Here is a 24,448-nt window from a genome sequence, read left to right on the forward strand (position 1 = left end):
GGGTTCTAGCGAGGCTGCTTTCAGGAGCTGGCTGTGACCTTGACTGCCCCCCTGGCCCACCATCTCTGCTGCAGTACATGCCCTTCCTACTCTTCCTCCTCCTTTTTCCTCCTCCGTCCTCTCCCTCCTCCCCTTCTGATACAAGACCCACTAGGAAACTGCCAAGGAACTGACGCAAACTGTGTGCTGACACACACACTCGCATATCTGATAGTTACTTTGCAATCACACAACCACACACATAAAATGCACCCACATCCATGTAGGTACACACACACCAGGATAATCACCTTGTTCCCTCACCATGCCAAAGAAAACGTGAGCATGTGTCCTCAACAAGAACCTGTTTCCTTCTTATCTTCTCTCTGTAAAGGATTTCTTCCTTTCTTAGTTATTTGGGGGATTGTAAGAATCTGGTATCTTCTGATAACTGGTAAGATTGTAAGAAAACCAGAGATCTATATCTTTTATAGCCTATGATCTGGGCTCTGACTGAAATGGCAGTGCTGGAGGAGAAGTGACATCATCACATGAGGTCAGCTGCACATGAACAGCTGTTCCCTGAATCCTGTTTGGTCAGGGTCTTATCTGTCCTCCACACACACACACACACACACACACACACACACGCACACGCACACACAATACTGGGCTTCTTCTTACCCACTTTTCATCCATCTCTCGTTACTGTGTGAGCTGATCAATAACAAGTCTGCAGTATTCAGCCATTTTACCCTCCATCAGTCTCCTACCTCTCAGTGTGGAGGCAGCACCTTCTCCTCCAGTTACATGCTGTACTCATCAGCCCAGAGAAGATGTGGGGCTTCTTAGGGAGAAACAAACCAAGGCGCCATCGATTTCTAACAGCATCTCAGACTCCTAAACAGGCAACTCTCAGCTCATATTTCCACTACAGAATCTACAAACACGCATATGATTTACTCTCAGGATATTCCCTTTAGCACAGCAATCTGAAGGGCCCGTGCTATACTGAAGGCTGTGTGCGTGTCTGTGTACTGCCATTTCTACTGGAGAGTTCTGCTGTTGACTGCCAGTCTGCAGCAAGTGGCTTACTCTATTCATCCCCACACACACACACACACACACGTGCCCAGGACACAATAGCTCAGCAGAGAGGGCGAGCGAGGGAGGGGGCCATACTGTACATAGACAAAGAGCAACACTGAAAAAGGTGGAGGCCAACCAGAGGACTAGCCATGAGCTTTTATCTGCTTATCTAAGCCCTCCAAATCTGTTATGTTCCCCCTATCGCTCTCTAGATCTCATCTTTAGTATCTCTCTACCCGAGGGCCCTGCCCTCTCCTTTTCTCCTTGTCATCTCTCTCATCAACTCCTACTGTTAGTGTCCTTTCTCTGCATTTCTTTAAATGTCTCTTTACCACTCTGCCCAGTTCATCTCTTTCCTCCTCATCCCTCCATCCCTCCGTACCTGAGGAGGCGAGCAGAGATCCACTGGAGGAGGTCCGTCGGAGCATCCGGAGGCCGTCGCTCCAGGAGCGAGACTTGGGCAGCCGTCGCAGCAGCCGCCCCAGGCGCCTGGAGACCTGGCCGAAACACGCGCTGCCCACTGCCCCCTCGCCCTCCTCGTCCTCCTCCACCTCCCTCCCTGCCTCCCCCAGGCGGAAGGAGAGCTGGCTGAAGAACCCCCTGACCACCCCCTCACCCACCTCCCCGTCCTCCACCCCCTGCCCTGGCAGCAGCGTCGCTATCTGCCGGCCCGGGGCCTGGCACCATCCGGTGGGCAACATCCTGTGCCTGTAGTCCTGGCCTTCGCTGCCCCTCCGCTCCAGTGCCCGGCTGCCCCTCTCCCTCTGAGGGCTGCCCAGGCGCCAGCTCCCCCAGTGCCCCCCTCCTCCATCCCAGCGCAGCCACTCTGCCACCGGTGCCACACTCCGAACCAACAGCCCCCTCTCCGCTCGCTCTGCCACCCCTCCACCGGAAGACCTCGTCCGTACCCCTTCCCTCACTTCTCCTCCTCTGGTCCCTCGCTCGTCTCCTCCACGCCGTCCCCGGTTCGATCGTGCCTCTGGTACCCGCGGCTCCGGCCCTCACGCTGGCTGTCGGCTGCTCTTCTTTCTCTCCCTCTAGTTTTCATTCACTTGTTCAGTGTCTGACGAAGTCCGTGTCTTCCTGTCATCCGGTTCTCTCTCGCTGGTTCTCTCTAGCCCTGCTCTGTGCGGCTCTGCTGCAGCACCCACACACTCTGCAGTAGCTAACAAACAGCCAGCTTAAAGAGACAGAGACCTCAAAATCCCAAACAGGCTCATCCCTCCTGTTTCCCTCTGTCCCTCCTGTTTCCCTCTCTCCCTCCTTCTCTCATTCACAAGGTCTTCCACTGTCCTCCCTGGCTCACACACACACCTGTCAGTATCGGAACTTACAGGCCGGAGAACACACACACACGTAAGCCAGAGTACTGCAGTGCTGGATCCTGTCTCCTAAAGGGGTCCTCAACTTCCACCCTCTCCTTCTCTCTTTTCTTGTTCCCTCTCTCTCTCTCTCTCGCTCTGTGTGAAACACAGACTGGTAATAGGAAGTGATTCATCCACAGAGCGATGCAGAGACTAAGAAATCCTATTGGTGTAAATGACATGCATCACACCAGCTGAGAGAGAGAGGAGAGAGTGCGAGGGAGAGAGTGCGTATCTTGTTGTGTATGATACGCAGTCCATTGGCTATTAATATGCACTGGAGGAGAGGGAGCAGACTGCTGGGAGTTTTCCTGCCCTACTTTTAAACCTGATGAGGTTGGAGACACAGGATGTACCAGTCTCTTCAGTCACATACACACACACACACCTTTCCACTTGTATTACATAACAAACTGCAGCCCTGTGAGAAGGACTAGAACAAACTCTGCAGTCATGTCCTCGCCAGCTCCTCTCGGTATTTCAATCCCAACACCAATGACTGGACATCCAGCATGGATCTCTGCTAGTGTGTGTGCTCGTCAGCTCTGCTGTCCTAGGACCCACCAAGGGCACCCTAAATATAGCACAGCACAGTTCCCCACAGTTCTGTCTTACATATCAGTAAGAGAGCTGCGCGCACACACAAGCACACACGCACACACACACACACACACACATAGGTTAGCTTGGCTCAGACGTGTCGAGCCAGCGAGTGCTGAGTGTGTTGTGTTGAACATGTGTAGCGTGGCATGTAAGCACAGGATGTTCAGAACCATTTAGCACCTTGGCTCCATCTGGTCTTTCCTCTCCCTCCTCCGGCCCAGTCAATGGGCCTTTGAGAAGAACCCAGCCAAGCTGCAGAGGAGGTGAGGAGTTCTGAAGGCAGAGAATGCTTGTCCTTCAATAGACGAGTGATCTTCGTAAAGAGAGACCCAGACTGAATAAAAACAGACTGCATCTACATGCATCTTTCCTTGAGGTCTGTATGGGTTAGGTTAGTGAAAGAATGCGTGTCTGTCTGTCAGAGTGTGTCCTCCTAGGTGTTCTGTCAGCGTGTCACTTGCATATTTCACCGTGGATGCGATGACCAGAGTCTGACCCCAGTGTGCGAGAGAGAGAGAGAGAGAGAGAGAGAGAGAGAGAGAGAGAGAGAGAGAGAGAGAGAGAGAGAGAGAGAGAGAGAGAGAGAGAGAGAGAGAGAGAGAGAGAGAGAGAGAGAGAGAGAGAGAGAGAGAGAGAGAGAGAAAGAAAGAGAGAGAGAAACATGACAAATATAGTCTTTACTGATAGTGCTGGTAACATTGTGAAATCCTAGACAACTGAACTCCAGAGCAATCACCCCCCTCTCTCAAGGCCTTGGCAAGCACGAGAGCAGAGAAGATTCCACATCAGACTGTGTGTGTAGGTCTGTCTGCATGTTTCTTTGACAACGACCTCTGAAACCTTAAACTGAATGTTAATCTGACGTCTGACTGTCTCTCAGCCAGTAATCCTACTGACTCCGACCCTGGGCCGTAATCTCACTGCAGGAGACGCTTCTCTGGGATTACGAGGCTGTTGGCAGTCCGAGAGAGAGAGAGAGAGAGAGAGAGAGAGAGAGAGAGAGAGAGAGAGAGAGAGAGAGAGAGAGAGAGAGAGAGAGGAGGGTGGGACGAAACAGGGTGGATGGGAGATCCTAAATTAGACAGATTAGTGTCAGGGAGACAGACATAAGGAGCTATTAAGAGTCTGTCACACATATTCTACACGTCTGTCATATATTTTACACATGCTGGATGTCTGCTGCATGTCTGCTCAAGTCTGGAGGAGTGTGTGTGTGTGTCTGTGTGTGTGTGTGTGTGGGAGGGGGGGGGGGGTCTGATACAGGGATGTGAGGGTCCCTCCGTATTTAGATTCTGATTCCAGGGGCAGTAGCAACGTGACACAACAACACCCCACCTCCATTAAGACTTGAAGTAAGAAGAACTGAAAGAAGAAGGACCTAGATGAAAGTAGTGCATGTGGAGACTAGACCAGGTAGCCTCTATACTGGTCTCCCTTTTGCAGACCACATCAGGCATAGAATCTGTAGACATGCCCCAGAGGAACCACCACAGGCCTATTGAAAATCAACAATGGAAGAGAAACGAAGAAGAGAAGCTTGGGAGAAATTTTCTTTGAAGAAGAAAAAAAGAAAGAAAGAAAAGAGAAAAAGAAAATGAAAGAAGTGTTTTTACTTGTTTATGGTTGACAAAGCCTCTGTCATTTACTATACTGGGCATATTTGAGTATATATTTGCGTGTGTGTGTAGGGATATGGAGTCCAGACCAAACACAGAGTGGAGGAGCAACATGTTATGAAGACAATGGCAAGCAGATTAGTAGTATCATATCATAAGGCCAGGGTATTTAGGAGGCCATACAAAACCTTGCAAAGTGGTAAATGCTACTCAAAAAGCTCACAAGGGTTGTGTTGTAATGGTTCTTTTGTTATACCACCAGGGGGGAGCTCTAGTATAAATTAACACCAGTTTAGCACTTCCTCTGTTTCTCGTATGCACGAGGAAAGTACCTGAGTATACCCTGTATGGCAACCTCGGCTCTTTCATATAAAGCTACCGCTTGATATATCCTGGATAGACTGGAGTATGGTATGTGTGAGTGTGTGCTGTATGTGTACTGCTCCAGTAATCTCTATATTTGCTCTCGTAAGCTCTTGCTGATGGCACACTAAATCAGCTCTGCAGTACTGGACAATCTCTCCCCCTCCATCTCTATTTTCCCTCCCATATCTCTCCCTCTCTTTCTCATCTCCCCATTGTTATATTGATATTGGCTCTCTCCCTCCTCTTGTCCTACGCTGTGCCCTTCCCAGCCACTCCTCTTATCTGCCTGTGTTTCACTCTGACGCAGCTCAACGTTTTGTCTGCTGCTCCACATACTTCCCATCCGTGACCCCTCCCTCTCTTTTCACACTCTTCTCCAGCAGTTCTGTCCATCTATCATGTGTCTCCCCTCCCTCCCTCCCCCCTCTCTTCCCTCTGAGTCCTGCAGCAGTCTCCCCATGAGAGCTGCTGACACACTGCCAGCTCAGCATCTCTCTCTCTCTCTCTCTCTCTCTCTCTCTCTCTCTCTCTCTCTGTGTCTCTGTCTCTGTCTCTGTCTCTCTCTCTGTCTCTCTCTCTGTCTCTCTCTCTGTCTCTCTCTGTCTCTCTCTGTCTCTCTCTGTCTCTGTCTCTGTCTCTGTCTCTGTCTCTGTCTCTGTCTCTGTCTCTCTCTCTCTGTCTCTCACACACACACACACACACACACACACACACACACACACACACACACACACACACACACACACACACACACACACACACACACACACACACACACACACAAGGCCTCACTGAGAGAGCAGACACCTCATTGGGACAGTAGAGACCTCACTGGGGTCACTGTAGCAGGATGGACAGGAGAGGACCACTTCCCCCTCCAGAGACACCAACTAAACACACTGTGAAACCATGAGAAGCATACCTTAGAACAACATGCCCCTGTAAACATCCCCATAAACACCTCTTTAGATGAAACATACAGCTGACACACACACACACACACACCAGTGTCAAAGCCTCTCTGTTCCCACCCTAAGGACGCTGAGGCAGCAAATCACACTGCAGACAGCGAGAGGGAGGCTGGCAGGAGCAGATAATGGGGTTTCCATAGGAAGCTTTTGGCTGCAACTCTGCATCTGAATGCTTGGCAATGTCATGCTGTAACTGACCCGCTTTCTCCTCCCTCTTCAAACACACACACGCAATTTGTTATTCAGCTTCTGTGTGTCTGAGACAGTCTTATTAGCTTAGTCGCCAGATGCCACATCCACAAATAAAAGGAAAAGTCAAATCAACAATTATAGGCTACATGAATTGGCTATCTGCCTATCAAGCTACTGCAACGAGCGCTGTCTCGTTTTATACCCCGTCCTTATAGAGGACAACTACCACTCCCGTCTAATACTAGAGGACAAGTGGATGTTACAGAAGCTTTCTTTTCTGCTCAACATACGGCTGTATACTTACTTTGACACTTCAGCGCCTGCGCAGTGATTTGACGGCTGCATGCATCGCACCAGTCCTGCGTAACGGTCTTGGGTTCAAATCGGTGGCCCGTTTCTGTCCTTACGAAGATGGACCAGGCCTCTCTCCGACGGGGCTCAGTGCGCGCAAGCTTCACGACTCCAGTCTTGCTCTGTGTCAGCTGCAACGGAGTATGATGTCCAGTGCTGGCCTGGTACGCACGTTTCCCGTTAGACATGTGTGACTGTGCTCCGTTGTATTCATTAGAAACCGGTGTGCTTGATATTACATTCATGGCAGTTTTCTTCAGTGAACCTCCCCGCCGACCACCTGCATTTTGATTTGAGTCACTTTCGACATTGCTGTTATTGTCGCACCTTTGGTCGGTGCGTTCCCCCTCCGTCCCCGTTGTGCTTCTCTCGCTGTTGCTGCTGCTGGTGTCGCAAACTGTGCCGTGCTCTGTGTCCCCGACCGGGCTACGTGGCGTCTCGGACTGAATCCCGCAACCTTTCCCGGTTTGCTCTCCTCCTGTCCTTGATTTGTCGTCTCGCTGTGCTGAGGAAAACGAGCCATTTAGTGACCCTACTGATGCTGCCGAGTCCGTCACTGCTTTATTCGTTACCGACCCACACTCCCCCGATCCCGAGCTTTTCCTGAACATCATCTTCTCTAAAGAAGATTTTCTCGGCAAAATGAATTTCTTTATCCCGGTCGCAGTAAGTTTGGGGAGGAAGAGCTGAGGTTCCGAATCGAGGCGATGTGGACACGGGTGCTGTCCTACCAAACTAACTGAAGCCATTGCCCTGTGCTCAACGTGAGGAGTAGTGTACAGCAGACCGTGCTGTGAATGTAAACTAGTTTGAAGCGTGAGCCAAGCGTGCGCCTCTGATAGTGACAGCTTTTAAAGGCTAAACGCGCGCTCATTTAAACGGTCACGCGCCTAATTCATGGAGTACGGACTTTATTTGAAATGTTATAACAGAATTGTGTCGCCACTTCCACAAAACTCCTCCCAATTCATCCTGGTGGTTTCTGTCTTTAGAATTTGTGTCCGCTCTCATGGTAGCTTTTCTAGAATTACGATACTTCTGGGTGAAAAAGCACCGTTGGCTACCTCTTTTCTGCAGACATATTCAAATAAAGATAATATCCTGGTAATATTGTGCTGTAGCCTAACCTTGTACTAAAGCAAGAAAAGACTGATAGAAAACTCGATTAGCTTACATTGAATAAAGTGATTTCCATGGAAATACAGATCTCTTTAGATAGGCCTATATCACATTTGTTCACTCTGAGGAAAAAAAACTAAAAACTAATGACAAGAGTGAACATGTTCTCCCTGCTAGACAGAAACCCCCCAAGAATACACAGAAACAACACTACATTTATATGACTTTCACTTTCACACACAGACGGTGTTTACCCCTCAGTATTTTTGTTTTTCATCAGCCACCATGTGGCCATTTAATATCAATTAAATTCAAAAGAAACTGAACATTCGTCAAACATAATAATGTAGATTACTAATCCGTGTCTGATGTCATGCATGTGCTTTTGTTGTTAGCTGATGTTGTTTTTGTTGTTCCCTGATGTTGACCTTCATTTCTCTGTGACTTTCCCTGGGTTCTCCCCTCCCCTCCGGTTTCATCAGAAGGTCAATGATAGACATGTACTGGAGGTTCCCATTTCTTCTTTTTACTAATATACTGTATGACATACACAGCATGGCAAAATACCAGATGAACACCACTTTTTTGGTCCCTTTGAGAACAACAGAAGACTAAGATACTATCTAGCTGCTGACTCTAATCCTGGGTCCTGCTCCTGATAGATTGACAGCGATTAAGAGTAAATATAGCATTAAATACTACCGTACTTGTATACGCTTGTAATACTTCAGGCTGAATGTCTCCAGTGGAGTGCTGGTTGTAGTCAGGTATCAGACAGTATTGACTGGGCATGAGGAATTCTTTTTATTACTCTTCTGCAACCTTATCAGATCGTCTAGCTAGTCAGCAGAAGAGAGCCGTGAGTCAATAATAATAAAGTTAGCAAGTCAATAAGAGTCTTTCACACAAAGGGTGACTGGAGGAAACAAGGTCAGTAACTGGTCGGACACCAGAGGGAGGAGTCCAGAGGAGTTTCCAAAACATCCATCACTCTGGCACTCCATTAAAAATACAATAACACTAAATATGATAATGAGGGCTGTGTGGACTGCAATTTTTGCTAAGGTAGTACAGCATATATCTCTTTCCTGCGCCACCAACAAACAAAAGAACAGTATTAACAAAAAAAAGTACACATACATCCCTTTATTTCCCTTTGTTTGATAAGGACGTGTGCTAGTGGAGTGGAGTCATGGGATCACAGTGTAGTCATGCTAGATCAGGCTTCAATGCGGCTGGTGCTGGTGTACCCAACCTGCAAAACCCGCACACAGTTAGTCCTACATGGCCTTGTCTTCAGCAGTCAATAAGCCAGAAAGAGAGCTAACTGACCTCTCTATGATGCTATTGTTGCACTGTAGTTCCCCCACCAGAATCTCCATCTCCTCTTTCAGATGGTACATCCTGAACATGAAGTGCAACATCAGTGAAAAGTTCAACAGGATGCACCGCACACCAAGAGAACAGCCAAGCGGGTAGATAGACAGACCTGAGGACCATTTGGTCCTTGTCCCTCGAAGGTTCTGCTGCCTCTTGTTTTGCTCCATTAGGCTGGAGCAGGATGTTGTCGAGGACCTGGGGGAGGAGAAGGGGAGGGGTGTGGTGAGACTGAGCTACGAACACCAAGTCAGGATGAAGGGCTCCAAACAGGGGTCAGGGGTCAACCTTGTTGTGGTGTTCCTCAAACATCTCTAGGTCAGCCATCAGCCCTCGTGACAAATGGCCAAAGTCTTCCAGCCTACTCTGCATGTTATGGAGAATGCTGTGAGGACACATACACATGCACACAAACAGACACAATTATGCCATTGTCATAATTAACCTATTCCTATGAATAGTATGGCTTGTGTATGAGTGTGTATGTGTTTGTGCACATTTTAATGTAATCATCTTATCCAAAGCAAAGTGCATGGGATCTGGACCTGTGTGCTCTTGATCTGCAGTCTGAAGCTCTAACCACTGAGCTATACCTATCCCCTGTGCGTGTGTTTGTGTGTATGTGTGTATGCACCTGCTCCATGTTGTAGCTGAGGTCAGTAGGTCTTTGTACTTCTGTATACAGTCGTCTCTGTACAGCCCCTTTACACGTTTGATGTGTGTAGACAGCTGGATCCTTAGACAGACACAGACAGACAGACACAGACAGACAGACAGACAGGAGGCTGTCACTGCAGACCTCTCCAACTAGTAGCTGCACTGCAGTCATGTACAGGTGGCATACTTACTTTTCAAACTTGTGGATCTGCTCATCATTGTATGAAAGCTCTATGACAAGTATACCAAAATGAGACACAATATTAGGATGCATATTAATGATAATGACAAGTAAAAAAAACACATAAAAGCACACACACACACACACACATACTGCCATTAAGTCTGTCCTTGCGGTACTGCTGGTGAATGGCCATGATCTTCTCCAGCAGGGTCTTCATCCTCTGCCGGCTGAAGAGGGGAGAGGTCAGACAAGTTTCAAATGGGACCTGCACACATCTCTCTTAGTAACAGCAACTGAAACTACAAGGACCCCTACTGGCCCAAGCCTGAGTTTACACCCCAACAGTTCACTCTTACAGACAATAAACCCACCCAACAGTACCAGTCACTCCACCAGTCTAAGTAGCTGGTTCTCCAGGTGGTCAAGGGTCTCACCTCTTGTCCAGGGCCAGGCCCTCAAAATATTTGGCCAGTTCCACGTGCAGGTGCTCCAGGTGGTTCTGGAAGTCTCTGATCCCAGCATCATACACAGGGAGGAGGTCTTGGATCTACAGGGTGAAACCCAGACATATAGCAGATCTTTATTTGCAAAAACCTCCTGTGTAATAAGGTACCATCTTCATCCTTTTTGAGTCCTGATGGTTCTCACCCGACGCATCTTCTGGTTGTTGTCGTTGGAGCTTGGAGGGTCTGAGGTGTGCTTGACTCTGTGAGAAGAGAGAAGGAAAAAGAGGAGAGAGAGATGAGATGATTCAGATGCTTCTCTGAGTTCACACAGCAACACGGGCAAGTCTCCAGCCGTCTAGTCTCCTCTACTACAGAGACATAAAGAAAGAGAAACAGAGAGAACTGTGTGACTCACCGGTTATGCAGCCTATATTCTGTGTCGATGCAAGGTTTTAGTCTCATGTTGAGCATCCTTATGATGAGTATGGCATCACCACATTCCTTGCGCATTTTCATCCTGGGGAGAGGAGGGGGGGTGGGCAGAGTTGATGCAGTTGTCTGTATTTTTTGGCCTTACGGTGATGTGTGTGTGCTGGCGAGTGTGTGGGTGTCTCACATATAGCTATAGTATCCTTGTAGTAACTGTTCTCTGTTTTGATGCAAGGCATTAACCATCCTCAGATACTGATGAACCACTCCTACCATCACCTAAAGAGGAGAGAGGAAGACAAGGAGTGGAAGAGGAGGAGGAGGCAACTGCGACTGACTTGAAACACATCATCATCAGCAGTTCATGGTATTCTGGGAGTTTTAGTACCCTGGAGAAGTGGGAGTCTGTCACAACATCAAACTTGGACGGGATGGGAAAAGTGTCCGCTGCCAAGAGGAAAACAATCCAGATTTAGCATGTGTGTCTGTGTTTGCAGGTGTCTGTGTGGGTTGTGTTGCTGTGTGTGTGTGTGTGTCTTACGCTCTCTGTGAGGCAGTCCTGTGTGTGTCTCTGTCCCACGACTGAGCAGTATTAAGGGCTGGGAGGGGGAGGTGGGGGGGAAGTTCACCACTTTCATGGAGGGCTCCAGCAAGAGGTCATGACCCAGGAAGAGGTAGTGCTGTAGTTCCACTTGCACCGCAGTCTGTGCCGCTACCTCCTCATAGAAGATGGACACCCTGAAAAGAGGAGGGAAGTGAAAACTGAAAAATTGGACACACATTTACTGAAGCAAAACAGCTCAAATCGACTACCATAATATTCAGTATGAGAAGGGAAGCACTTTCACCTAAGCTTGAAACATCAGTGGCAACACTGACATAATATTGAGAATGACCATAAATTGTTGCTAGAAGCTCCAGGTCAAGAGGAAATGCGTGTATGTTTAAAGGGAGTCATACGTGCTGTAGTGGTGTATGTATATCACATGTGCAGAGGCCTGCATTAGGGAGAAGACGTAGACTGTCACACGCTGCAGTATGTCTGTGGTGGCAGAGAAGAACTGGTCGAAATCCCAGCACCTCCCCTGGTCAGGCTCCAGAATAGCAGCCAGCATTGGCACCAACTGCACCCTCAGACCCCTACAGAAAGAAGGAGGGAAATGACCAGTGACAGAGTTTCCAAACATGAGAATGCAGACTCCCTCCCTCCCTCACATACTGTGAGAGTTGGCAGTTGTGTGGTAGGTTGTAGCCCCACTCGATGGGTCCATCCTCCACTCTCTGTACTCCAGAAATGGCTGCAGCAGGGATCTCTGTGGTTATCTTGAACCTACAGGGCAACCACAAACACTCATACCTGAGCCTGTACACACACACAAACACACACACTTTCAAACACACACAGCACGTACATGACAAGTTTGTTTCTACGGGCTCCACCAAAGGGCATGAAGGGTAGAGAGCCAGTGGCAGCGTGGTAAAACGTCACTCCAATACTCCACAGGTCCACACACACGCCATAGGTCTTGTGTTGGGGCTTATGTAGCACTGCACGTTCATACATGTCTGGGTGCTACACACACACACACACACACACACAGACACACAGAGACAGTATAATGAACAGTGAGTTAGGTACTGTATGTTGTTAAAGCTCCATTCTCCTGTTGGGCCTAAACATGTTCCTGTCAGAGTACCCCCCTCACTCACGAGATACTCCTCTGTTCCATAGATGGATACAAACTTCTCATCATCGTCCAGTGCCCTCGCCGCTCCAAAGTCAGTGAGTTTATAGATGGATCTCCCGTCCTCTGCAACCTGACGCATGATGTTGCCAGGCTTAATGTCCCTGTGCACCACCCCATTCTCCCGTAGATGGTTCATTCCATTAACTATTGGGGATAACCATAAGAAAAGTTTAATCGAAGGAATGGGGGTTTAGGGTGTATAGGTATGTATATACTGTGTATGTGTGTGTTTTAAGTTTTGTAAAACTGCAAAAACAGTCCAGTATTCCAGCTTCACACCAGTCCCTACCTACACACTCTAGTACTGTACGGAACTCCAGCTCCTGCAGTCCAAAGGAATGTTCTGGCTCCTCTAAGAGACCCAGCAGATTGCCCCCAGAACAATACTCCATAATCAGTACCTTCTGCTTAGATGCCAGCTAGAGAGAGATGGAGAGATCAATAACAGCAATAACACTATTAAACTATGTTATGGGTGGTAAAGCTTGTATTATTTGCTAGCCATGTTTCCTCGTGTCCTGTCCTCCTCTCTAATCCTCATCTTCTTACCTCCTCAACAGCAAACAGCTTGACAATGTTGTTATGGTTGAGTCTCCTGAGCATTTCAAACTCTCTCATCTGGACTTCTAATGGACGATGGTAGCTCACCCCATTAAACACCTTTACTGCCACATGTTCACCGGTTCTCTATGCACACGCACACACACCCATAAAAATGTCAGTATCTTCTCACACACTACCTTATCACACAGCATTCTCCCCCCACACACTACTGTTTTGCACATGAAAGTGAAGTCAGACATGATAGGTAAATAGAGGAAATAAGACAGCACTTTTACTGTATGAGAACTTGGCGTTAAATAGGTTGCATGAGGAAGCATGTCTCTTTTGGAGATTATATATAACTATATTCAGCCTTGACCTTCCAAACCATAAAACAGAGTTACCTTTTTGCGTGCTTTAAAAACACTGGCTGTTGCTCCATGACCCAGTACATCATCAACACACCACAAATAGTTGGCTGTACTGGCTATCATCTTCGGGAAACAAATGCGTCCTGGTCACATTAAAGTTATATAAAGTTATTTTTTCTGAATCCCCATAGAGCTGAAAACTTTGTTAACGGTTAATTTGTATCGGCCGGAATTTTTACCCAGACGTTGACAGGTATGGTAATCTCACGCCAAACTTTTGATTAAACTTGAGAGCCCTGTAGCCTAAATATAATAAACAAAGAGTATGAATAACATCGCAAACTCACAGAAAGTGCAAACAGGGTTACAAACAGTTACAAACCGGCCGACATACATACACACCTCTCACGTTGGTATTAAGTTGTTTCACTAGTGTAGTTACACCAGTTGTCTAAACTGGAGCTAGACTAGACGAGAGAAGAATATAGGGTTCAGTCCGTGTCTTCTGACTATGAGTAACTGATGTGAAAATATATACAACGTAAACAAAAGAACGATTGTTGTTACAGCTGTACTTTTCACAAACATGACTACTAGGAAGATGTCTGCGGAAACACTGAAAGGCATGTCAAGCAAGTTTCGAATTGTCACTTCCGAGTGAAGAAGGCACATACGCCATAACATGTAACGCATTTGTTTCATGTTATGAAGTCTGCTGTAGAAATGTAGGAATTTATACTATTATTAACAAAGGTATGTCCTGTTTTCACAGAAACGAGTTTGACGAACGTTTAATCCAGGTGTTTGATTCTCTTGAAGCCTCTGGCTATCTTCTAGCGGAAGGTATGGTTACTACATCTTTCCAAAGCCTTTTTGCATTTCCATTTGTTAGCTTGCAAATTCATTCATTAACAATTGGTTATTCTATTATCGAGCAACCATAGTCACCTTGAACTTTGAGAGGAGGGAAGGTGTTGTATGAAGAGGCTCTTGAGATGAAACTATTTTCGTTTGTCCATGATTCACGCTCAGTACTTCCTTCCTCCCCTCTCAGTCACTCGTAGGCGAAATGCCTCACGCACACACACGCACACGCACACACACAAGATGTTGAATATAGCTCATCCTGGCACCTGACTGGTTGGCATATTTACATCCGCTCGGAGTATGTATGTGTGTGTGTGTCAGAGAAAGATAATATGGTTTTATGTTAGACAGAAGAATGACGATGTGTTGGTTTGTTTGCATATGCATGACCAAAATTGGATCAAGTCACATCAGCACCACCATCGATGACAGGTACTTTTATAGCAAGCAATGTTTATTAAAAAAATGTACTACAAGAACTACACATAATTATATAAGGCTTATTTGATTAAACTACTATTGCTATTACTGTACAATATTGTACCAAAAAAGAGTGTACCTCTGTAATGTACAACATTGTATATACAAAGTACATCTGAACACAGGACTCTCCAGTAATACAGAGACAACTATAAATAGATTTGACATTACGGTCTTTTTTTTTTTTTTTTTTAGCTCTGCTGTTTTTCAAATGGACAAGAAGAAATGCATATTCAACAATATTCAATTCAAACAAAACAAGCCATTCTCACTAGGTCAGTCCACAAGCACACGCCAGGTCATTCAAGTGCACAATGACTGGTTTTTGATCCACTGATGAGAATGGGTTGGAAACAGAGGCTTCTGGTCCAGTAAGGAGCCCCTACACACACACTACCCACCCATACGTATATGGTACAAGTGTATGATGTGCGTTTATGCCTCTGCCCCCTCCACTCCACACACACACACACACACACATCCCCCCACAGATGCTCTCACATGTACACACAATCCCTCCAGCTGTTGAGATGAGGGCAACAGAAACACATCAGGTAACACACACAGTCCACAGAGAAAACAACATGACAGTTAGAATCCAACCAGCAGGTACATATGGAAGGCAGTACGACAGTCACAATCCTGGGTGGAAGAGAAAACTCTGGCAGCAGAAAAATATTGACGGTGGTGGTGTCTGTGTTGTCCTCTAAAGGTTGGTACCCCAGGGACCATGAGACTGGCTACTGTTTAGACACCCACACTAACCGCTGATACGAGGAGAGTCCCTCTGCTGACTGAGGGGGTAGAGGATCACATCCACACACATATTTCATGGAGAACGTGGGAACAGCTAGCATGGTGGCTCTTGGGACATAGGAAGTATTACTGCTGACTCTGCCTCCTTCCAGAGTGCCCCTCTGGTTCCTGTGAGCAGCGATTGGTTGGTTCCCTTTATGGTGAGGTCAGCCGGATACCTGTCAGTTGTGAGGGGTTCACTCACTCACTCACACACCCACACAGTTAAACCCTCTGTGAATCACACTTTGGGCAGGTGTGTAAGAAAGTGTGAAGTTCATACAAACAGCTACATAGTTTCATTTCTATCATTACGTATAATGTAATTAATGTTTGAAAGAAAATAATCATAAAAACGTCATCTTTTTTATTGTCGTATGAGATGTTTGTGCTTCACTTGGGAAGCGCCTTCTTTTTCCTCACCCTTTCTCCCCCTCATTCCTCATCATCTGTGAGGTTCCAGTTATTAACATGATTATTCAACATAGAACATAATAGAAATACCCTTTTTGCAGTTTTGTTGGTAGTCGATACGGCAAGTTGAGTGAGTTGTTTGTCGTACTATAGGTACACTACTGTAGATATCCACTGGTGCAGGTATTCAGTCACCGAGCACAATGGCTGCTGTAGCCACAGCATGAGTATAACCTGAATGCAGTTTAGCTGCCACAGAACACACTGAGCAAAATATAGGAATGAATCACTGTTGTGCTTAATTATTCTAGAAGAAAAGAAGAATGCTAAAGGCTGGAAAGATCCTAAACATGATTATTAAACCATTTCACCAGCCTCCTTCAGTGTCTTTCTCCATCCTCTTTCCAGACATTATTCTGTCAGCACGGATACCTTTTTTTCTCTCCAGGCTGGTTCATCCAGTCTTGCCCCTTAGAAGCAGCGAGTCAGTGAGCTGAAAGTGCTCATTCATGGTGAGCTCAAAAAGGTGAGTGTGTGGTGAGCTCTGTCTTCACAGTCAGTGTTCCCGGTCAGGGTCCACCTTCATCCAGGTCCAGTCCTCAAAGGGTTAAGGATGCCATGGGAGAAGGGATATTCCTGCTTTGTTTGAATCTGTTCAAACACCACAGTCATTCATTTCACTACCAATCTGTGCGTAAGGTAGAGATTGGACACACATTGCACGCACACACTCACTCAAGAATCCCACACTGGTATGTACAGGTGCCATGGCTCTGTCCCTCCTGAGGCTGACTCCCTCGTGTGTGTGTGTGTGTGTGTGTGTGAGTCTGGAGGTCCGAGGGGAGATGCAGAAACAGGAGCTGCCAGGAGAGGGCAGGTTAGAGTCATGCTAGTCCTGGGAGGGGGATAAGCGTAGAGTTGAGACTTAAACTCTTATCTAGGTGCTACAGATTGGCGGGGGGATGAGGCGTTGCAAAGTGAAGTGCTGTGCTCGCTTGAGAAAGCTTTATAAATCCAATGTGATTTGATCTCTGGTCCTGTCGGTGGTTAAGGTGAGGGTGGGTGAGGTGTGGTCGAGGGGTGTAGTTTTGATGGGGGCTGGTGGGTGTGGGAGGGTCCTAGACTGGGCAGGACTTGTCGTTAGCCTGAGGGGGCGGAGGCGTGTGGGACAGAGAGTGTGAGTGCGGGGGGGGCGGAGGGGGAGGGGTGGGGGGCACCGTGGAGGTGGGGGAGCCCATAGCCGGGCTGCCCCCACCGCCCCCTCCCTTGGGGAAGACCACAGGCTTGGGCCTCGTGGCCGGGGGGCGCACCTCCCTGAAGGAGGGCACAGAGGAGGAGAGGGAGGAGGAGGAGAGAGAGGGGGAGGTGGAGGAGGGCAGGGGGCTCCTAGGCTGGCTCTTGGAGGGCCGGAAGGAGGAGGGCACGTCGCTGGCTGAGGACGCGCTGCGTTGGAGGGGGTGGGCGTGGCCAGACCCCCCCTCGCTGTCCCGCAGCAGACGGGAGTGGAGGGGACTGGAGGGCTCAGAAGCCCCGCCCCCTCCCCCACCACACACACCCTTCAGCTGCTCCAGGGTGTCCAGGACCACGTCGGGGGTGTGGGTGTGCTTGCCACCGCTCTGTCTCTCCAGCTCTCTCAGCTCAGTCAGGGGAGAGCTCATCGCTGCCTCTATGTCCTGAAACACAGAGGATAGACATGTGTAAACCCACAGTAGATACACACACACACACACACACACACATCAGGCCTACCTGGGAGCTGTGTTCCACCTGGGCTATAACCTCAGGGTCCAGAGGTCTGTGGTTACTGAAGCTCTTAGAGCGCCCTGCTGTGGTTGCCTTGCGGAACTGCGGGCTCTCCACCTTCACACATTAAACATGTCACACAAAATCCATCATGACATGACATACTTTGTCATTAACAGTGCAGGGAGCTTCAAAGGATTAAAAAAAGCAAGCATCATTAGATGGGCGTACCTTGGTCTTGAGGGAGGAGTGTCGAGTCACAGAGTTGAGGATGCTGTGGGCGCTGACTGGTCGTTTGTCTCCGCCCTCCTTCACCAGAGCCCCTCCCACAGGAAGAGAGGCGGTCCTCACACCCCCACCCGCAGCCCCGGGAGAAGAGCACTCGCTCTCAGAGCCCCGGAAGGTTCTACGTATACTTCCAGACTCTGGTCTCTTTCTCATCCTGACAGAGAGGGGGGGGGGGGGGGGGGGGGTTGAGATAGAGAGGTAGAGAGAGACGGAATGAGAGAGGCAAACAAACAGAGCAACACACAGTGTGTTACTGCATCAATGTATAATGCTTCCTTACTCTTTTTGTGGCGGTAAGCAGGGGCGGAGCCAATTTCTTTGCATTCATTTGAGCGCTAAATCATTTTTGGAGCTTTACGTGATATATACGTTACGTTGTACTCATATTGTTATTGTGATTTTTTTGGTTGAATTTTGAATACTTAATATTGAAGTTTAAACACCACCAAATTTGTTGGTTTTAAATTCACCTCTTTAAAATTGAAATATGAATTTATTTCAAAGTAAAAAAAAATAAACATTCAGGTTGCTCAAATTCGAATGGTGAAATTCAGATTCCAAAAACTCGAACCAAATATTCGAAAAGAATTCTAGCCGAAAAAATTTAACATCCGGGATACCAAGGATAGGTAAGGCAATGGAGCCCGAAAGCAATCGAACCATCTCACTTCTCAGAGAAGGGTCCAACTGCAGGCCTCTCTCCTCAGGCCCCTCTCATCCAGGTGCAGCTGCAGATCAGTCATACAATCACAGCCTGAGATCTGAGGAGAGGTCCGGTCTGAGGCAAGCAATACCTTGGTATCCCGGATGTTGTCATCCTGAATTTTTTGGGCTGAAATTTTTTGGATCTGAATTTCACCATTTGAGCCACCTGAATTCAGTTTTATTAGAATTTCTGAAGCTTGACATTTTAGTATAGAATTTTTGGGATCTGAAATTCTTGAATTTTTGTATCCTATTTTTTTTTTTACATAAATGAATATTTCAATTTTAAAGAGGTGAATTCAAAACCAAAAATTCAGTGGTGTTTACATTTCAATATTAAGTATCCAATGCTTTATTAAAATTCAAAACATTATGTCACCGATTTGCTTCCATAGCTATTCACAGACGGGTCCATTGTGGTCCGTTGTAGTGAGAGAGCGAGAACGCGAGCGGGGCAAGAAGGGGCTGAGCGAATCAATGTGCTGCACGCAGCGTTACAATCAAAAAAAAATTTTTGCCATGTTAAACATTAAAAAAAAGAAGAAAAAAAGTGAATACATTTGTGGCGGCCAATTTTTATTGTGGCGTTCCACCACAAATAAATCAATGTATGGGAAACACTGCATAGAGATGCTGAGGTCTGATTGGTGTTTGAGACCGTCACTCACTTATTGAGGTTGGCCAGGTAGATATCAGCTACGTGTGCTCCAGTAGGAGAGGCAGCAATGACCCTAGTGGACACCCTCTCCTCCAGCATCTCCCTGGTCTCCCCATCAGCCCTGGGACTGCCCCTGCCTCCATCAGGCCTGCACACAGACACACAGCATATATAGAACAATAATATAACAACACATTGAGGGGAAAAAAGAAGAAAGAATAACAAATGTAATGTAATCAGTTTTATTATATTGTGTTGTATTGGACTCTGTTGACTTACATGTCCTGCACCACTATGTACTGGTGAGGGACCAGCCCGTCCATCCCATTGTGTCTCCCCTCCCACCATTCTTCTGAAGCTCTTTGGAACAGAAGGAGAGACGCGCCCTTCTTAAACGACAACTCCCGATTGGTCCGTCCTGAGTAGTCGAAGCGAGCAATGGCCTCGATTGGGTCCGATTCTGAAATGACCAAGGAGCCTGAGATTCAGAGAGACGCAGGGAGGAAGAAGGAGAGCAGGGAGAAGACGGGAGAAAGAGGAGAGAGGAGGAGAGGAGGAGAGAGAGAGGGGAAGAGGAGAGCAGGGAGAAGAGGAGAGAGAGGAGAGAGGAGGAGAGGAGGAGAGAGAGAGGGGAGGAGGAGAGCAGGGAGAAGACGGGAGAGAGAGGAGAGAGGAGGAGAGAGAGAGGGGAGGAGGAGAGCAGGGAGAAGAGGAGAGAGAAGGGAGGAGAGGAGAGGGAGGAGAGAGAGAGAAAGAGAGGGAAGGAGAGAGAGAGGAGTGGAAGAGAGGAGTGGAGGAGAGAGGAAGAGAGAGGAGGAGTGGAGGAGAGAGAGAAGGAAAGAGAGGAGGACAGAGAGAGAGAGGGGAAGTGGAGGAGAGAGAGGAGGAGAGAGAGGAGGAGTGGATGAGAGAAGACGAAAGAGAGAGGAAGAGAGAGGAAGAGAGCGGAAGAGAGCGGAAGAGAGCGGAAGAGAGGAGGATTGGAGGAGAGAGAGGAGGAAAGAGAGGACGATAGAGAGAGAGGGGAAGTGGAGGAGAGAGAGGAGAGAGAGGAGGAGAGAGGGGAGGAAAGGTGGGTTAGAGCCAAGCAGGTTAGTGGTACAGCAGTCCCAGCGATCACACTGTTTTACAGGCTCGTTAGAGATCACAAGCCTCAGGGCAGGGCAGTGAAGCAAGATCTGATGTTATAGGCTGATGTGAGTAGCGATAGGCTGCTTTCGAGTAGCATGGTGAGATATGAGCTTGAGCAATGAGATTTGTGGGCATAAGAATCATGGCATACTTGCTAAAAAGGGTGTGAGAAACAGGCTGACAGTGGGTTTTAGTATGAGAATTGTGTGTGTGTGTGTGTGTGTGTGTGTGGACCAAGAAGATTGAACATGGACCTGCTCACCATCATCAGTGTTGTGGATTTCAGAGCCAGCTTCAGGGGCAGGTTCCACCACTAGGGGGGGCTCACCGTGGGGATTCTCACTGAGGGACAAAGAGAAGGAGACAGAGGTAGGCTTGTGTGTGGGACACATCCCCAGTCCCAGCTCGCTGGATGAGCTCATGTGATGAGGAAACCAGCAAGACTCTCCCCATACACGCTGCAGCCCCTGTGAGGTCACAACTACCAAGTCACAGACCTCGGCACACAATACAATACCACTTCTATATCAAAATAGGGCTTTCTCTGTCTGCTGTTTGGTGTGTGTGCGTGCGTGTGTGTGTGTGCATGTAATGAGTGCTTCTCCACGCAGCTTTGATGTGTTATTGGAGCCAGAGCTGTGACAGAAGCATCAAAGCCAGTTCCCAGTGTGAGCCAGACCCCAGATGCTCTCTGCTGGACCAGTCACCCTACTGAGGAGAGCCTCGTGTTTAGATCTACTGTAGGCTTCTGACTGGGTGTGTGCGTCTGTGTGTGTGTACGTCTTTGTGCTGGGCTCTGTCGGGCTGGTGTGGTCAGGCGGTGCTTTCATCTTCTCTCTAAGGGTAAGCCGATCCTCGGGGCCTCCTGGCCCAGACCAAACGAGCCGAGCCCCAATCTCTCCATAGCAGCCTCTAAATCAACCACCTCCCCCTCAAACATCTCTCCACTCCAGAACACTTAGCCCTCTCTATACCCCCCCCCCCCCCACCCCACACACTCATACCCATCTTCTAACCCCTAGGGTCACAGACATGTAACCCTGCACAACATTGTCTGTCACACACAAACACAGACAACACACGGTTGCTCACCAGTAGTCCTCGGTGGCCCCTGGGTGTGTGTATACGGGCCCCTGGAGGTCGCGGGCCCCTGGGAAGATGCCATGGTGGTGGATGATGATGGTCTTGATGAGCTCGTTGACATGGGCCTGGCAGGACACCTGGTCGTTGCCCTCGGGGACAGACATGAGTGTGGGGCCAAAGCAGATGGCCAGGTTGTAGGGGTCCATCATGTTGTCCTCACTGTACTGGGACAGGCTGGGGGGAGAGACGGGGGGGGGGGGCAGGACTGTCAGGGAACATCCTTCTACTCAGGTCTCTCAGGTTACCACTCTTCCCTTCATTCCCTGCCTCCTATCACTCCATCTCTGCACACACACCACAGTGTGTGTGTGTGCAGAGATGTTACATTACTTACTGGTTGAGGAAAGCAAACAGGTATCTCATGATAATGAGCGTGTTGCTGGGCAACGACATCAGAACCTTCCTGATGTGTACCGCCCTTTCCTGAAGACTCTCCATCGCTGAGGAAAAACACACACACACACAGGTTATCATACTCACACACACACACACACACAATGCAAACAACTGCACAGGCACAGTAGCAGACACTTACAGACACAGGATATGAGGTCATGGAAGACTTCCTTGGGAAAGAGGGCATGGTCGAGCCCTCTGAAGTAGAGCTTTAGAACGCCAGCGATGGAGTCCATGTCATGATCATTCTGATCACCCGCCAGTGGATCCTCACCTACAGAGCACATGGAGGGTCACCTTGTAGTTTAAAATCACAAACACCGCTTTGCATGCTGGGTAGTGTGGTCTTATTACCTCTCTCAAAGGCATTCTTGATGTCATTGACCTCCACCTGAGAGCCGGACACCCTGAAAATGCCCTCATGCTGAAGACCTACGCACACACAAACAGACACACAGACAAAATGCAGAAAGAAGAGGGTATTAAGAGACAAAGAGCCTACACAATGCAACAACTTGACAGCATTCAGAAGATGATCAAAGCTATAGGGTGAAGCAGGAGCATGAGAACATTGCTATTCATAACCATACCCACAGTTTACACAGCCAACAACACACTGCCAATCACAAGCCAGAGCTACAGAGGACCCTAGACCAATGAGAATGGAGAAGTGTTTCCTCACCATGGCGACTGATGAAGCGGATGCAGCTTTCCACCATCAGAGGGATGACCTGACCCGAGTCCTGGAGAGGAGAGGGAGAAGGAGGTGAGACAATAGGAGAGAGGGGGAGAAGAGAGGGAGAAGGAGGTGAGACAATAGGAGAGAGGGGGAGAAGAGAGGGAGAGGAGGTGAGACAATAGGAGAGAGGGGGAGAAGAAAGGGAGAGGAGGTGAGACAATAGGAGAGAGGGGGAGAAGAGAGGGAGAAGGAGGTGAGACAATAGGAGAGAGGGGGAGAAGAGAGGGAGAGGAGGTGAGACAATAGGAGAGAGGGGGAGAAGAAAGGGAGAGGAGGTGAGACAATAGGAGAGAGGGGGAGAAGAGAGGGAGAAGAGGTGAGACAATAGGAGAGAGGAGGAGAAGAGAGGGAGAGGAAAAGAGGACATGAGGGGGAGGAGAGATGGGGGGGGAGAGATGGGGGGAGGAGAGGATGATTAGATTAGATGACCTGGATGGTAGAGGATTCAGGGGATGTTGAGTGGGGGGGGACAGAGAGAAAGACAACTCCTTCGTATGTTTGCACACACACACGTTCGCACACACACACATTGTAGGGAAGGAGAGAGAGAGAAGGGGGTAAAAACAAGAGCCATCGGTTGCTAGGAGACAGCTCTTTCCCAATTCCCTTTGTTTGTTTAGGTTTTCCAAGACCAGTCCAATTCCAAATTCCCAGTGTGTGTGTCTATATGCATGTCTGGAGTAGAGTGTCTCTATGTGTCTTTTAGGAATCCTCTAGTCTGGCCATAGCCTGACTGCAAATAGATGTAAAATAGACACAAGCCTGTTTTTCTCCACAGAAAACAAACAAAAATAGGGCTGTCATGGCAGGAGTTTTCCACAAGGGGGAGCTTTTCACATGAAATGTCTTGAACCACCAGCATCTCCTTTGTAGATTAATCTTATCAGCAACACTGGCAGTTCTGAGAGAGTTTGTAGGTTATTGAGCTGACTCGAGGCTGACATAGAGCTAGGATTAGAGCTACAAGTGACTAATGTCAGAAACCGGTTTACTCACCCCTGAAGTAGTTACGGTACAAACACTACACACATTTACATTTAGCAGACGCTCTTATCCAGAGCGACTTACAGTAAGTACAGGGACATTCCCCAGAGGCAAGTAGGGTGAAGTGCCTTGCCCAAGGACACAACGTCAGTTGGCATGACCGGGAATCGAACTGGCAACCTTCGGATTACTAGCCCGATTCCCTCACCTGACTCCCACACACACCAATACATGTACACACACACACGAGTGAACATTACCTGCTTCCGCACAGCGGAGTTCCTCCTTCCGCTGGTCAAAGCGAGGGAGACGGACGAAGAGAGAGGGAGAGAATATGTGAAGAGAGGGCGAGTGAGAGGTAGAGAAGGAGAGAGAGTGGGAGAAAGAAAAAAGAGAGAGAAACAGTCTGTCATTAGGCCTAGAGAAATATTCTATTTATACACAAAACTTTGGCAATGATCTATTTGTATACACACATGCATAGACAGGCAAAACTAGTTATGTGATCACACACAGGGACCAACTAGCTATATGAACAGATACCGGGCAAAATTAGCAGGGCACCATGGTGTCTGCTTCCATCAGTGTGTGTGTGTGAGAGAGAGAGCGTGCTTCCTTCTCCACACCTACCTGGCAAGGCAACAGTCAGTCTTCTGACCTAGAGGAGGGAGAGACAGGAAGAGGGGGAGGGGAAAGAAGG

At 48.2% G+C, this 24,448-nt stretch overlaps 2 protein-coding genes across 11 annotated transcripts in view; both read right to left on the reverse strand.

The window, feature by feature from the left end:
• Positions 1-7,815: 7,815 nt before the first annotated feature.
• On the reverse strand, positions 7,816-14,465 carry ikbke (inhibitor of nuclear factor kappa B kinase subunit epsilon). Of its 10 annotated transcripts, none has more exons than XM_067238573.1 (23): positions 14,354-14,465; positions 13,808-13,872; positions 13,645-13,708; positions 13,439-13,528; positions 13,041-13,178; positions 12,781-12,910; positions 12,454-12,635; positions 12,156-12,316; positions 11,963-12,073; positions 11,704-11,883; positions 11,285-11,481; positions 11,132-11,190; positions 10,931-11,022; positions 10,730-10,831; positions 10,517-10,574; positions 10,303-10,415; positions 10,019-10,095; positions 9,876-9,915; positions 9,662-9,763; positions 9,316-9,412; positions 9,140-9,225; positions 8,983-9,054; positions 8,782-8,905 (listed from the first exon to the last, which is right to left on the reverse strand). In XM_067238573.1, the coding sequence occupies exons 4-23, from the start codon at positions 13,526-13,528 to the stop codon at positions 8,860-8,862; spliced, it is 2,133 nt and encodes a 710-aa protein (XP_067094674.1). In that variant the 5' UTR covers positions 13,645-13,708; positions 13,808-13,872; positions 14,354-14,465; the 3' UTR covers positions 8,782-8,859. The 10 variants fall into 10 exon arrangements, 9 of the variants coding, with proteins under 9 accessions (XP_067094674.1, XP_067094665.1, XP_067094648.1 ...); XM_067238564.1 differs by having other exon boundaries at positions 13,439-13,548; XR_010876782.1 differs by adding an exon at positions 7,816-8,187 and having other exon boundaries at positions 8,791-8,905; positions 13,439-13,872.
• Positions 14,466-14,714: 249 nt separating this feature from the next.
• The window catches only part of srgap2 (SLIT-ROBO Rho GTPase activating protein 2), a 48,280-nt gene continuing 38,546 nt past the window's right edge, over positions 14,715-24,448 (reverse strand). Inside the window, 13 exon segments of the mRNA XM_067251594.1 lie at positions 14,715-17,634; positions 17,711-17,821; positions 17,936-18,146; positions 19,366-19,503; positions 19,635-19,833; positions 20,749-20,828; positions 21,579-21,803; positions 21,964-22,069; positions 22,165-22,299; positions 22,380-22,457; positions 22,708-22,768; positions 24,009-24,039; positions 24,379-24,406. Coding sequence (XP_067107695.1) covers positions 17,080-17,634; positions 17,711-17,821; positions 17,936-18,146; positions 19,366-19,503; positions 19,635-19,833; positions 20,749-20,828; positions 21,579-21,803; positions 21,964-22,069; positions 22,165-22,299; positions 22,380-22,457; positions 22,708-22,768; positions 24,009-24,039; positions 24,379-24,406 — 1,958 coding nt within the window. The 3' untranslated portion in view covers positions 14,715-17,079.

Source organism: Osmerus mordax, chromosome 1 (assembly GCF_038355195.1).
Source record: "Osmerus mordax isolate fOsmMor3 chromosome 1, fOsmMor3.pri, whole genome shotgun sequence".
Classification (NCBI taxonomy): domain Eukaryota; kingdom Metazoa; phylum Chordata; class Actinopteri; order Osmeriformes; family Osmeridae; genus Osmerus; species Osmerus mordax.

What these genes read in the sequence shown, in the direction of transcription:
- ikbke (XM_067238573.1), bottom strand. Translation starts at nt 13,528, where the DNA reads ATGATAGCCAGTACAGCCAACTATTTGTGGTGTGTTGATGATGTACTG. An exon ending in CGTAGAAACAAACTTGTCAT is followed by an intron (nt 12,074 to 12,155) that starts GTACGTGCTGTG and finishes GTTGCCCTGTAG; the next exon opens with GTTCAAGATAACCACAGAGA. An exon ending in AACAATAGCATCATAGAGAG is followed by an intron (nt 8,906 to 8,982) that starts GTCAGTTAGCTC and finishes CGGGTTTTGCAG; the next exon opens with GTTGGGTACACCAGCACCAG.